General features: G+C 49.1%; 1 protein-coding gene across 1 annotated transcript; it reads left to right on the top strand.

Moving 5' to 3' along the window:
* Nucleotides 1–801: 801 nt before the first annotated feature.
* LOC122391757 (runt-related transcription factor 3-like) lies at nt 802–11233 on the top strand. Its single transcript, XM_043385984.1, has 5 exons — nt 802–944; nt 1595–2124; nt 10113–10226; nt 10462–10596; nt 10944–11233. Exons 2-5 carry the CDS (start codon nt 1848–1850, stop codon nt 11231–11233), a joined length of 816 nt encoding a protein of 271 aa, XP_043241919.1. The 5' UTR covers nt 802–944; nt 1595–1847.
* Nucleotides 11234–14862: the final 3629 nt, after the last annotated feature.

A 14862-nucleotide genomic window follows, 5' to 3' on the forward strand; every position in this document is an offset into this window, starting at 1 on the left:
GCATCTTGCTGTTCTGTTATTTTCTTATTTATTGTCTTCGTAATGATTGGGATTGCTGATCAGCTGGGCTGGGCTGCAGCATTCGTTCATTTCACTCTCCTCACCATCCTCCTCACTCATCATCACCATCACATCATCATCTCATCATCATCACCTGCCTGCACAGTGCACCCTCTCTCCGTAGTCCGTACTATCTGTGTTAGTGCTCACCATCAATGTCCATCGTCCTTTTCCCGCTCGTGTCTGTCAGCCGCCGTCGGTACACCGTTACACCACCCATCCCGACTGCCTGCTCTGCTAGCGGCAATAGAAACGCTGAGCGCCCATCGGCCGCGCGGCGTGCCCTCATCGGACGCATTTGCACATAATCCAATCGGGAGCGAGCCGCTCGATCCGAACATGATTGGCGACCGTGACTAGCGTGTCTGGGTCGCCGTCCCGCCGCCGTCCCGCCGCTGTCCCACCGCTCCGGCACCGCTCTCAATGCCCGCCCGTCCGCTCCCAAAGGAACTGCGGGAGCTCCCGCCCGTCCAACACAAAGCGCAATGGATTTAAATACACGGCCGGTATCGGCTGTGCGCCAATCATTTCGGCCATTAGGGCTACAATGGGCCAGGACGGGGGATCATATGACGGCGGCCTCGCGGCGAGGGGAGAGAGAGACAGTGGCGGCGCGCTGCGGCGAGCGGCGGCGCGGCGGCGACAGACGTGGCGCCACCTCCGAGCCGAAAGGACCAGCTGCAGAGGACCGGGGCGAGTGAGAGTGAGAGGAGAGCGCCGGTTAAAGGGAGAAGGTGAGAGTGAGGGAGGAGACCACCAGTGTCAACATTGGAGACGGCGCAACAAATCTGTCAATCGAGTGATCCGCTGCGGACTGAAGAACACCATCATTTGTCGAAAAAGGAGCATATCTCATCAAAAACACAACTTCAGCACATATAAAGGTGAGTACATACCATAGTCGAACGTTGCGGCCCCCTCATAAGTTTTATGTTTACATTTTATCGTGAATTGGAGGAAGACCTTTCGGGTTTCAAAATAGGATTTGTTTCCGCCGTGTATATTTAGCGTGAGCGGAACTATACCGTCTCAATATAGCCGACCAGACAGGTTCCGAGGACGGTTCAGTCCCCCGAAGAAGGGGCTCAGGGACTCTAACAGGATGTCATTAGCTTTCAGTAGGCCGGCATCGGTGATGCTTTTCAGTTCTGCTCCTTATCTATTTTAGGAAGCGATTCTTTCTTACGCAGATATTTTATGTGATCGTTCGGGGCTGGTTTGTTCGGTTCGCTTGGATTTCTTGAACATCCTTGTCTTTCCGATTTATTACTGTCGGGGAAGTGTTGAGTAGCTTCAATACTTCTGAACCTAATCGAATACCTTTTATCACTACACTTGACTGTCCTGCAGCCCCTAAGGTCTACAGCTGTCATCAGTGTGCCAAATGCCTTATATACCCACCTTTGTCAGCGGAAATTAGTTCACGGCATGTTGGGTCCTTTGGCAAACGGTATGTGATATCACAATTGTATCGCTCATCTTTCTCAAACGAGACTGATTCTGATTCTGCGGATCCCACACGGATCCATTTCAGGGATCCTCTCCCGGACACCGCTGCTGGCTGATCTCGGATCGTCGGCAGTGCGTCGGTATCGTCGGCAGTGCGTCGGTGTCGTCGCGTCGGCGCCGCCCCGCGAGCCCGTCCCTCCGCGGTGGGCGGTCCGACAGCAGTTCGCGCAGTGGCCGCAGCGCGGCGCTACCGTCGCAGCCGGCCGGTATCTGCCCTGAGTTGTCCTCCGGCTGGGGAAGGGCGCTGGTCCAGGCCGCTTTATCTGGTCACAGCCGGGATGGCTGCCCAGCGCCTGGAGTCGGAGGGTAGCCTGCTGGCCACGGAGGCTCCCAACGTGCTGTGCACGCGGCTGCCGGGCCACTGGCGCTCCAACAAGACGCTACCGACGTGTTTCCGCGTGGTGTCACTAGATGGCATTAGTGACGGCACGGAGGTCATCCTGCGGGCTGGCAATGAGGACAATCCGTGTGCCGAGGTCCGTAACAACCGGGCCGTCATGAAGGGTCAGGTGGCCAAGTTCTCCGACCTGAGGTTCGTCGGCAGAAGCGGTAGAGGTGAGTGGAAATATTAAGTGCGGGACTTTCAGCTAATCGTAGTGTCACATCCTCAGCCCAATTCATTAGTGATGGCGAGCGAGATAGTCACACGGTTAATGAGATTTCGACAAATCAAATATCGACATCGACGAACAATTTCGACAAATCAAAATGGTTCCTCTATTTTTATAAAACAACTCGTTATGATGCAAGCAGGGTCAAAAGGATTTACCCTATGAAGTATAAGTAAAACTTAACGCCACGAACAGCGGCGCAATGCGTTGCAGTGCAGATATCACTTCTTACCGCAGTGGCTGTGTTGTGCCTTGTTATGAAGAAGTACCTACCTTTAATTTGGAATGAAATGTTTTGAATTAGATGCGCAATGAATACTCCAGTTCTATTAATGACGTTCGAGTAAATTATTCATGCATTTATACGACAACAAGATGCTTAAACATTTCACCTTAGGCAGAGGTCTGATGGTTATTAATTCAAAGCAACCCCTAATAATGGCCGAATGTCCTGCAGCTTTTAAACGCTGTCCCTTGCCCCTTATGTCGGCCATAATGACAAATAAATACACTCATCAGAAACATCCACATACTAGCTACATACTCGGCATATGGTTTACAACGATAGCAGCATCACCATGTCGTGCTTGACCAATTAAATGAGTCATTAGGATCAGTTAGGCCGCTGCAATGCACTAATCATCTTCTACAGTTTCTATTGCAAGGTGACTTGGTGACTACATGGTTATGAATTACGGCGTGCATGTTGATACTTTGTGGCGCTTAATATGCAGTGATAACTGCCATTGGGTCTCGTTGAAGGAGCGTCCAATGTCCCACGTAATGCATTGGTTGAAAGCGATGCAGTTTGACTGGGGTGGCGTATTATTATACTCATATCTCAGTAGTGATGTAGTCCACTTAGGCATGAATATTGGCCCCATTGTATTTTTCTACAAAGCAATTACTCATAATTTTGAAGCAGGACATGTCAGGTATCTTTTACCGTATTGTTATTGTTATGTAACACTGATTGACTTTCACATGATGATAGTGCTTTAGATCCAGTAAAAAAAGAAACTTGATGATACATTTTTAGTTCAAGAGTCAATGAGCTTTCTTATAAATGGCCGCCAAAAATTATCTCCCTTATAATCTTGCTTATATTTGTTTATGTTTTGTATATGAAGGTGCTTACATTTGCTGATGTTTTTGCCCCTGTCACGGTGCCCGCGCCCGCGCCGTGGCAGGGCGAATGAATGAATGTATGGAAACGAGTGGCGGTGACATAATGATACACTCTCCACACTCACTTAAAAAAAAAAAATAGTCTAAGGCCATTCAAGGTAAGATCGCCAGGTCACGTCAAGTGAACCAAACAGAAAAGCTCGCTATAGTTTAACCAACTGAACGGTTTTTTTTTTAAACTTCCAGTGCCTATTTGATGAGGATCAGCAAATACATCAAACGAAGAGATAGGATTTGTATACCACTGAAATAAGTCCGACTTATTTTTCCGCACTCTCAATCACAAGTCAAGTTATCTAGAATGCATTTAATTACTTACTAGCTTAATAGCATCTCATATTTTACATTTAGCCTTGACCCGGTTCAGGATGATTCCATCTCATATGCTCTAAGAAAGTTCTTCCTTGACCATTTGTCAGTAAGCATGGAGTTTGGCAGCAAAAATGTAAATTTGTAATGTTGCATGTAAATATGTAAATATGCATGTATTCAACTGCTCTTTTAACCCTTGCCGACAGAGGGGGGGGGGGGGGGCTCAGGTCTGTCAGGTCTGTCCGTCTCACCATTACATATAAGTCAATGAGAAATCACGGAAACTGCTAACTATTTTGGCGCCGGGAATGATTTAAAACTACCTCAAACATATGAAATCATGATTACATGCGCTCTTTGCAAAGTCCCATGTTTCACTTTTGCATCTTTGACCTTGCATGACGTCATAACTGACGCCATGCAAAGACACCATGACGTCATGTGACGTCATCTATTACGTAACAAAGGTCATACGTGTTTTGTGTCAATAACTCCTGATCAAATTGTTCTAGCAAATCAGAAAAGTCATCATGGTCTCGAGAAGACTCGCCAAATCAAATGGTATGCTGTAATATGATCCCCTTCAAGGCCAACTTTGTGACCTGAATGGCACTGACCCAGCCTTCACCTAGGGTCAACACCTTAACTTGACCTCATCCGAACAAAAGGCATTCAAGCATGAAGAACACGATGGTGCGAAAATGCGGCTCTGCAACGATTTTTGACGAAGATATTTACCAAAAACCAAACTTCCACCTTGGGGCACCTGACCTGACCTCAGAGGTCAGGTCTGATCTGAAACCTTACATAAGCTTGGGTACCAGTAACTGCGTCTCGTAACTGCGCACGCGCTGCTTTTTGCACAAGGCACTAACTCAATTGGAAGCGAAACGGTGAGGGGGCCATACCCCTCTCCACCCTCGACCGGCGCGCATATGTATAGAAAACCGATTGTTTCGGCGAGTGTTTGAGAAATTGCTTGAATATTTTTGTTTTCAAACAAAAACACGGTAGATAACTATGTTCTTAGTTTTGCGCTTCCCTAGCCAGGGGCGGCGGATTCGGGGGGGGCAGGGGGGGCAGCTGCCCCCCTGGCAAATTCGTGGGGGGGGGCAAAAGTATCTTTTTGCCCCCCCCCCATAATTTGTGACAAAGCCAAGAAAAGAAACCATATACCTGATTATGCTGTTCGATCATCTGAAGATGTAACCAGATGCCCATATACTTTATCATACGTTGCCTTTCTTAAATGGCAAGCGTTCGCGTTCAATTGAAGTTTTCCTCTCTTCAACCTAGTTTTGGAGGCATTATAAGCGTCAGCGTGACGCAGCAGCAACCCAGGCCTTCAGTGACCGTTTACAGGGGCGACGGATACGGGGTGGCAGAGGAGGCATCGTCCCCTAAGAAACTTTTGGAGGAGGGGCAAACGCATATTCTTGCCCCTCCATAATTTGTGCCTTAAACATGAGGAAAATTTCCATAACCTGATATTGCAGCTATGCGCTCCTACAGTTTGTCCAACGGTGCCTTTTGAATATGTGTAAATGCTAACCATTTCCGCTTTATATCATTTTTTTTTTGTCTTTTCAGGTTCGATTTAGAGATATTTTAAGCGTGCAAGAGACGCAACTCATACCTTCAGTGGTCGTTTGCCGCTATTTTGTCCCTACATAAATGCCGAATCGCAAGCGAGCGGAGACTGAAGGGCTCTAGCCATTCGCTTGCGGGTAGTTAGGACTAATGAGCGCTCATAATAAGCCACTCCCCTGATTTTTTTCGAGCGCAAGTTTCCAGCGCATAAAATGGTAAACGCTGAGGTCGTACACATTGACCGCATTGACCAATGCACGGTATGGTATGACACCCAAAGGCCAGTCATCAGAGATCTGCTTTGGGCATTCGGAGGCTTGTGTGGGGCCAGTGTAAAAACTGGATGTTCACAGTTCAGTATCCGCTTTATTTCGATTTCACTATTAAAAAATTAAATATTAATGTTGGAAACTTTTGAGGGTTAGGGCACTGATCATTAGTGGGCCCCCCTCTGTCTAAAGGCTGGCTATAGAATAAGAGCATCAAACACGAACAGTAGCGGCGGAACACCTTCAATTAAAGGGGGGGGGGCACTGCCGACTTTTGGTCCCTTTCTTTCCTTGCAACGCCCATATCGCTAACGTTAAAATGCCAAAATCAAAGGGGGCACGGTGCCCCGGTGCCCTCCCCGTTCCGCCGCCTATGAATACGAAAGCAAAATCTAAGGCATTTGGGAAAAATGAGTATGCCCCGCAGCGTTCGATAACAACCACCTTCCAGTGGGTCAAGCCAACGGGGCCCAAGTCATATACCTAATGGCACTTAACGACAGCACTAACCTTGTCTCACTTTTCGTTGAAGTCTGTTCCGAATGGTTTCGGCCACAGACTGGCTGCACTGAGGTCATTTGGTATGTGCAACTGTAATTAAAGCCACCTAAGGCGCCCTGACCAGGCTGAAGCTGGGTTGGAAATGCTTCGTCTTTGCAGATACCACTGGCCGCTGATTCTCGAGTGCCTGAACCGGTAGATGTCGTGGCAAGATTTGGTGTGATAAGTTGAACCTTTTACCGCAGTCAGCGCACCCTAAAGCCCCAAGAAAGAAACGCCCCACCCAGAGCTTCTGGATTCTCGTTCCAGGCCACCGTTCCTTCACCCCAGCTCGCCGCCGCGCTCCCTCACCTCAGCCCTCCGTTCCCAGCTTGACGAGCGTTTGGGCCTTATTAAGCCTTGCTGTAGGCTTCCTGTATAAACCCATCGAGACAGCCCGTCTCGGTGAGCTTAGTTGGCAAACTACTGCCATTGGGGAGGGTTTCTGGCGGATCACTGTCCCAATAGGTTTAGATGCGACCGACTGTGTCTGAATGTTTGAGCGGTCTCCTCCCGCTGTGAGCTAGTTTCAGTTGATATCTGTCTCAGAAATACTTTTTAAAGGAAGGTTAAACGGAAATAGAACGTAAAATGAACAGAGGAAATGGTAACGAGTTACCTCATTGAAGAATAGCGCTCGCCTACTTCAAAAGGGTTGGCACCGTTCTTCAACATCTGATATGCGATCGGGGTATGGCATAATTTTTCCCATTGGAGCTTTTTCTAATACAGCAACAAGAAAAGCGTTTCATCGTCCACTGGCGGATCCAGGGAGCGGGCATTTAAAGCAAATATTTACTCCCCCTCCCCCTGGCCCCTGCATCGCCCGAAATAGACAAAACGTACCTTCCTTATGTTTCCTAATAATAACACTTTTATCAGGATTTTTTTTTGTTTTATACTGTTCAGCAGTAGGTCCGTAAGGAATCGAAATCCGAGGAGTTTTTGGATTTTGGACACTTTTTTTGGGGGGGGGTATGTCCCATACAGCGTCGAAAACGCCTTTCTGGATCCGCCTATGACATCATCTCGACTGGGATCTTGCCCCCCCCACGCCAAAATCGAATCCGCCGCCACTGTCCCTAGCCATACCTCATTGATGCAGGATGCTAGAGGCCATTGTCATTGCCGAAAATGTTTGGGTATTTTACATAGGCAATGCAATACAATAGTGAACCGTATTCAATAGGCTTAGGTCACGAGCAACAAAAATCAAAAGTTGTATGACCCGAGTCGCTCAGCGTTCGCGACTCAGCCCATCGTTCTAAGATCGGTCGTGACGTCATCCAGCGTCGAGTCAACCCCTCCCAGGGGACTGCCCCGGGATCCCACTGTGTCAGCCAGCTGCCTCTCGAGCTCCTGCTGGCTGGTGGGCCGCCGCCGGCGCTGCTTCTCCCTGCTGCCTCTGTCCCTGTGCGTACACGCGTGAACGGGGAGCGGTCGCCGGCGGCGGGCCCACTCTGCCCGGCGTGTAATTAGAATTACCTTCAACGGCTGCCGGCGGGCAGACAGCGGGGAGTCGCCGGTCGGCGGGGGCGGGCCCGGCAGCGGGATGTTCGAACTCGGCCTCCGCGCCGTGTCGGTCCGGCCGCAATTATCCGGCGCCGGTAGCGCGCGCCGACCTGCCAAACGGCAGAGAAACGACCGGCCGCACGACTAATTTGCATTGCACAGGTGTTGATGCAGCAGTATGGCACACCTAGGGGGCCGGCACCGGTGGCAGCCGGCGTGAAATATGGCCCGTGCGGCCGCATCGCTCACCGCACGGGGGCCGTGTGTGGCCGCGGCAGGCCGCTGGCGTGACCGGCGGCAGTGGCCCGGACCGAGCGGGGCGCATCCCGGGGCCCCACCTGCAGCCGCCCCCGCCCCCGCCCCCGCCGCAGACCGCCGCCGAACCACGCACCGCAGCTCGACACTGCGTAATTCATAAATCTTGTATACTGCGCCGATGTGACTAGGCAATTGCTCTATGGTCAGCGTAATGACGGCCTTTGTTGGCGGCAATGATTGGCCGAGAGGGTAACGAATTGCACGGCGCCACCCGTTACTCAAATATTCAACGCCCGAGTTGAGTCACCGGCAATAGACAACTTTTGCAGAATTTAGAAAAAATGACGATATTGGGAAAGTTTGTGAATGGAGACGGGCTGAGGTGCGCTTTAGTGCTTTAGTTTGGCAGCGCGCATGGCTGGATTGAGTTGTAATACATTTTTATGTGTAAATGATACCATTCAACCCCATTAGCACGCATTAAATGATCCATAACGCCGACGAAGGCTCTACGTCGCCCCATGGTAGCGGCGTGATAGATAGTGAACCGCACTCATCCATCCCGGTTACGACATCTGAAAGGGCTGTTCCAGTCCTAACAGCACATGCTAGACCAATTAGCAACACGAAAATTACGGACCGCGCGCGGCGCTCTACAGTCCGGCCATGGTCCGCCCCCAGCCGCAGCGGGCCGCGGGTCTGACTGGACCCACGGTCCACCTCTGCCGCACAGTACGGACAGACAGGGCCACCACCGGCGGGCCGTGCGCGGTTCCGTGTCAGCGGCCGGGCGCATCCTTCCGGCTGGCCGGCACAGAGGCACACGCGCCGTCTGCAAATAGCACCCGCATTACCGGCCCTAAAATGGGCAAATTGTCGTTGGAGCGCGTTCGTCGTGCTCCTAATGGTGATGGATAATCAGGTGATTAGCATATGAGCCGGTGTTTTACCCCGCTAAGCGGCGTGTCCAGCGCCCGGCCCATGGTAATTAAATTAGCGTGCAGGTGGCCGCGAGAGGTAGCGGCGGGCAGAGATGACCGGGGGCTGACTGTGGGCCGCGTAGGACCAGATTCGGCGGCCGGTAAATACACGTCGGGTTAGGACACAGTGGTCGATTGGGAACTACCTGGTTGAACCAAACATATGGCGAGGGGGCTATCGCCCAGGTGTTGTTATTTTACAGAACATACGGACGTACACAACCCAGCGATTATTCAATTACTCATTATTCAAATTGCAGTTTGTATGCTGATAACGCGCGGTTCAAGGCTTGGTAAATTGCGTTCATCACACCTTGTTTCCGTTTAAAAATGACCATGATGATAACCTGCATATCACATTTGATACTGTTCTTCGTAAGAAAACTGGTGTGCTCCACAAACATCAATCATCTAATATTCTTTTAAGGCTCGTTGTATGTAAGGCATTTGATGATATCGTTTTTTTTTTGTTTTACTTTAATGACCTCCTTACAATGATAATGAAACTTTCATCTCAATTCGTTATTTTTTATATGAATTTTCGGCCACGGGCCATGATCACATATACATATAGTCAAAAGCAAAGTCAAAAGCAAGTTTTGACTTTGCTTTTGACTATATGTATATGTGATCATGGCCCGTGGCCGAAAATTCATATAAAAAATAAACGAATTGAGATGAAAGTTTCATTATCATTGTAAGGAGGTCATTAAAGTAAAACAAAAAAACGAAATCATCTAATATGGTAAATTATATTCGTGATTAATGTGCCGTGATGACTATTACATAAACAATGAGGCTACACAGAAATAAATTTTATCCCCATTTTCAGAACACTATTTGAAAAGTCTAACTTAACGGTGAAACAGCTCAAAATGATGTTACAAAGCATTAAAATCTAGAAATGTATACAATGTTGCAGGATTTATTGACTTCCATAATATGTACGACTACATAATATGTACATTCCATAATATGTACTATATGTACACGAGTACATATAGTTAGCCATGTAGAATATTGCAGTCCTTTCGATTGAGATTTTCGAATTTATGCCCGTATAACAAAAAACAAGTTTTTGAGCGTATTCTCAGCCCTGGACTTGAGAATAACAGCCCTGAATCGCGATCATAAACGTGTTGCATTCAGCGAAATACATAAACTAAAAGGAAGAAGAAGAAATAAACGAAACAAAAATGCGGTAGCTGAAAAAAAAAATTGTCGGTGGCGTGTGCGAGTGCCCCGTGTAACCTTCTCTTTACCTGTGTGTGTGTGTGTTGCAGGGAAGCAGCTCAACGTGAGCATCACGCTGATTACCAAGCCGATGCAGGTGGTGATGATCGGCAGGGCGATCAAGGTCACCGTGGACGGACCCAGGGACCCGCGCAACAAGTCACGTGAGTTTAACAGGACACGGGTAGTTGACCCAGGGCGACGCGGAACAAAGTCACATGAGTTGAGCGGAACCCACGAAGCTTGCTCTTACCCTATCGGGTGTTCTCCCAAAATCAATGACATGATCTCGCAGTTTTAACCTTACTGATCTAAGTTGAGACTAGTTTGCTGTACTCTTGATGTCGTCCTCCCCCCCCGGCCCCCCCCCAACCTAACCTGACCCCTCTTCTGTTCCAGGTTGCGACTTCTACCCTGGCCTGGGCTTCCCGAACCCGTGGCTGGAACATCGTCTGGCAGGTCACCTGCCCGCTGGCTGCCGCCTGGTTACCTGGCTTCCCGGGCCACCCGGCGGCCGACCCACGCCTCAGCGAGGCTCTCCTGCACGGCCTGAACGGTGAGCTAGACGGTGGGCCGCGGGTTGGATGGGGAGAGTCAAGAATTTGTGTTTGGTGCGAGGTAGAAGAGTGGATGGTGTGAATGCGTCATGAGGGGAACATTTGTTTTGAGTCTGTATAAGGGGCTTTTCGAATAAGTATGAGGTTCGATCTAGTGTGTAAAGGGAGAGCTTGAGGGTTTCACTTTACGAGACTATAGGAGGAAAATGATAGCGTATTCAGTTCTGATTTCTTGTCGTCAGTGAGAATCTCTGTCACCATCTCAAACTGTCCGTCCCCAGCCTGACCCCTCCCACACTTACCAACACCCCGTTTCTGTTTCAGGTGGTCTGGCCCGCTCGCCGCTGACCTGCCTGTCCAGCCGGGCGCCGCTGCTGACCAGCGCCCCACTCCCTCCCCCCGCCGGGGGATACGGGGCGCCGGGGCCGCGGTCCGCCTTCCACGCCGTGGCGCGGCCGGCCGCCGAGCCGGGATGGTCGCCGCTGGGCGCTCTGCTGGGTGCCATGTCCGCCCAGCGGCTGCTGGCCAGCAGTGGGGGCGCGGCGGGTCAGCAGGGGGTCGGAGGGGGCCGACTCGCCCTGTGCCGCCAGCCCGCGGTCACCGCCGACGGCTGAGGTGACGGACGGGGACGGCAGCCCGACCAAACTCTGGAGGCCGCATGTGGACTGAAAGGGGAGGGGAGGGTCCAGGGAGGGAATAGATCTCATTGTGAGGCGTGTGTTGGAGTGATATTGTACTGCAGACGGTGTTATAATAAATGTGCTTATTTATAAATAGTTTTTTGTCATTAAAATAAAGCTTATCCGTATCACAATCTAGTACCGTCGGTGCGTAAATATTAAGTGCAATGCGACGCAATATCATTAAACTTATGGAAAGCGTAGTTCTGCTGACAATCGTACTCATATTTGGACTAATCTCACCTGAAGCCTGCCACACGCTGTCCTGCATTCAGTAATATGTTTCATTCCAGCGTCAGCCGGTGTAACATACAATCAGCCTAAGTTGCGGGGCTGGTTTAATAAAACGAATGCCACCGCTTTCTCGGTTGCCACCTTTCTCACAGCCTGCTTTTACATTCCACGTTCAGCCAACGACAGCCATGCAAATTACATCCCTTTTCAGCCACGCGGATTTTCCCGTCCAGTGAAACACAATACGAATGAATTAAAACTCTTGATTGGTATTTAGATTGGGAAGCCTGAAGCGCGCGTGCTGGGGGAAATTTGACGGGTTTCCAGGGCGAAAATGTCACCAAATATGCAGCCCTGGTGGAGACGATAGCGTGGATTAGACGGCGAATGGCCGCCAGTGGAGTGGCGAAGAGAAGCGAGGGAGGAGAAGAGGAAGGAAATAGACTGCGTGCAATATAAACACGAACCGAGATTAGAAGGGTGTGACATATATTATTTTCGGGACTACGAATTTGGATATCAGCGGCGTTCTTACATATTAGCCCACAGCTGACTATGCTGACCGCTCGTAGACATCATCCACTAGATTTGGGGCCTCTTGACAAATGATATCAGTCAAATGATAATCCTAGGCTAACGTTATAGCTTACCTTAGAGCTTTCAAAGCGTCGATTTACTAAGAAATGCATTTGAAAATTGAAAATTTATCATGAAACTTGACGAGCCGTATCTACCTACATAGTTCTTATGAGGCGCCTTTCATATGGTGAAAAATTTGAAATTGAAACATTTGATTTCACACAGTGTGTGCAGGAATACAGATTAATTTTGCAATTCACCTTTGCATTTTCTAGTTTCGTTTTAAAGGTTGCTACATGCTTCGCAGCTGACTAGTCAGGTGAGGTGTATTTATGTGGCGATACCATTCTCGTGAAATCATACGGGTTATATTTAAAAAATCGTCGTGTTCTGTGCGTCGGATGTGCATACTCTTCACATCTAAACTGCACCTGGAAAATACTGCGTCAAAACAGCAAAATAGAACAAAGAACACCATGTCCCATTATGTGTTTTGGGCCTCGACTGTTGATGAAACACTTTTTGGGGAGATCCTTTAAGCCTAAAAGCACGCATGCTCCCCGGCCCGGTTGGGGAGCCAGGCCGCGGCGGCACCACTTGAAAGGCAGCGCGGCGAGCGTCTGGCCACGCTCCCCACCGCCGGGGGCGTCCCTCTCCCCGCGCACGCCCCTAATCTTTTATCTGCGCTCCCCCTTATAATTTATCCCGCATCGATTCGTTTTATCTAAAATCCATCCACGCGACTCTTTGTCATTGGCGACCTTTTATTCCCGTTCTTTATCCCCGAATCCCCTCGTCTGACCAGGCTGCATAATCGGCCGGCCAGAGAGCAAACCCCGCGCCCCGCCAGATTTCACCCCTGATTTGGCCGCTCCCGGCGCGCCCCTGTGTAATTTCGACGCGCCGCGCCGGCCGCCCCATCGGGCCACCTCGCCGATGAAGAAATCAGACGACATTACCGTGCCAGCTGACAGGCAGAACGGATGCCGGGTGGGGAGCCGCCGCCGCCACCGCTGCCGCCGCCGCGCGCCCGCTGTCGTCCCGCGGTACCCTGCTCGGCACAGCGGCGGCAGAGGGGAGCCGATCCGACTTATTGTTATGATGAAGAACAAATAATTCCCCAGTTGATGAATTATGCGAAAAGGGGTGGGATTAGAGCGGCTCAGCGGCGCCTGCGACCCTCTGATCCGCTGAAGTGGGCCAGCCGCCGGCGTGACGCAGACTCGTCGCTCTGCCGTCCTGCTGCACGCCACAACAATGCAGCACTTGGGACAAACTTGGCGCAAATTACGGTGGCTCTGGTGGTATTCACTGGCTTGGCGCGGACGGCTGTTGTTCGACAGTCCTCGGGCTAATTGGTAGCAGGTTCAATTAACGCGAATCAATACCCCAGCTGGCTGATTACATTTGGGTATGGGTACAACAAAATGGAGCCCGGCGGCGTGAGAGCAAGCAGACAAGGGAGATTCAGATTGAAACATCGGTTTCTCCAGAGTCTGTAGTTAATTGTGAGCTTTAACAAGTAAAACTACGGAAACTGACCGTGCTGTATTTTTATATTGATCGCAGAAATTGTATCGTTTGCGTGTAACTTCTAGTAATGTAATATCTAATGCGTTTCTAACCAGACGAAATTACATATAATCAATGATTTCTCGCGCAAAACTCGAGAAGGCAGCATCGAGCGTCTCAATTAGTAAAGCTAATCTTGTGCATGTGTATTTCATAATTCAAACATGTGCATTAATTGATAAATTCAGATCTTCTTTGTAATCAGCTCAACTGTCCACAACTCTCATTCAATTCATTAATCATTATCTGCATTTCTGTTACCTTGGGTAGTCGTAAAAATAACCCCATGAAAATGTCGGACAACTTTCTTTTCATCTTAACCCGCGCGGGGGGGGGGTAAATTTTCCCCCCCCCTCGCGAATTTTTGCGATATCTCAAAAACGGCGGCGCGCAGCGCCGCCAAACTTTCAGTACCTTTTCTTACATCAATTTGACACGTTCCCTGAAAATTTGAGCGAAATCCGTCGGAAATTTGTTGAGATATTGACGTTTTAGTGACGTCATGTTCGCCATTTTCGCCTCAAAAACGGCAAAAGTTCAAACGCCGCTAACATCTTCATTTTTAAAGGAATCAAGACGTAACAAAAAAGGTTATACGTAATTTTACTTTGTCTATCAAATGGCTATCTCGTTTTTTTGAAAATTTTGGATTTTGGCCTAAATTTTTTCAAAAAACTGACTTTTTTGGGAAAATCATTATAAAATCCAAAATTTTGAGTCTATCGAAAAAACCGGAAAAAATGTCAGAGAAGTGGTCTATGTGCACCTACATACCAAATTTTAGAAGAATCGGTTCAAAAATGTGGGAGTTATTCAAAATTTTATGACGTCACGACACACAAATTTTTTGAAAAATGACTTTTTTGGAAGTTCTAGACCTCGTACGAAAACAAAAATAGCACCATTCGATTCGCCGTGAAAAACTGCATCAGATAGACGCCTTTTTAGGCCTTAACAACCAGCTTCAAAATTTGACCTCACTTGACCTGACCTTGACCTGACCTCGACCTGAAAATCATCCAGAGGTGGTCCATATCACTTATTGAGTGTGCCTATTGAATTCTATGAGTAAAATGACCCATAAAACATGTGTCGCACATGCCCTTTTCTATATTTTGTTTTTTGGTGACCTGACCTGACCTGACCTGACCTGACCTTGACCTCTGAATGATATTGTA

The sequence above is a fragment of the Amphibalanus amphitrite genome, unplaced genomic scaffold, assembly GCF_019059575.1.
Source record: "Amphibalanus amphitrite isolate SeventyFive unplaced genomic scaffold, NRLGWU_Aamphi_draft 000453F_arrow, whole genome shotgun sequence".
Taxonomy (NCBI): Eukaryota; Metazoa; Arthropoda; class Thecostraca; order Balanomorpha; family Balanidae; genus Amphibalanus; species Amphibalanus amphitrite.

Coding starts and splice junctions, on each gene's coding strand:
- LOC122391757 (XM_043385984.1), top strand. CDS start 1,848: ATGGCTGCCCAGCGCCTGGAGTCGGAGGGTAGCCTGCTGGCCACGGAG. Junction 10,227..10,461: donor GGACCCGCGCAACAAGTCAC/GTGAGTTTAACA, acceptor CTTCTGTTCCAG/GTTGCGACTTCTACCCTGGC. Junction 10,597..10,943: donor CCGACCCACGCCTCAGCGAG/GCTCTCCTGCAC, acceptor TTTCTGTTTCAG/GTGGTCTGGCCCGCTCGCCG.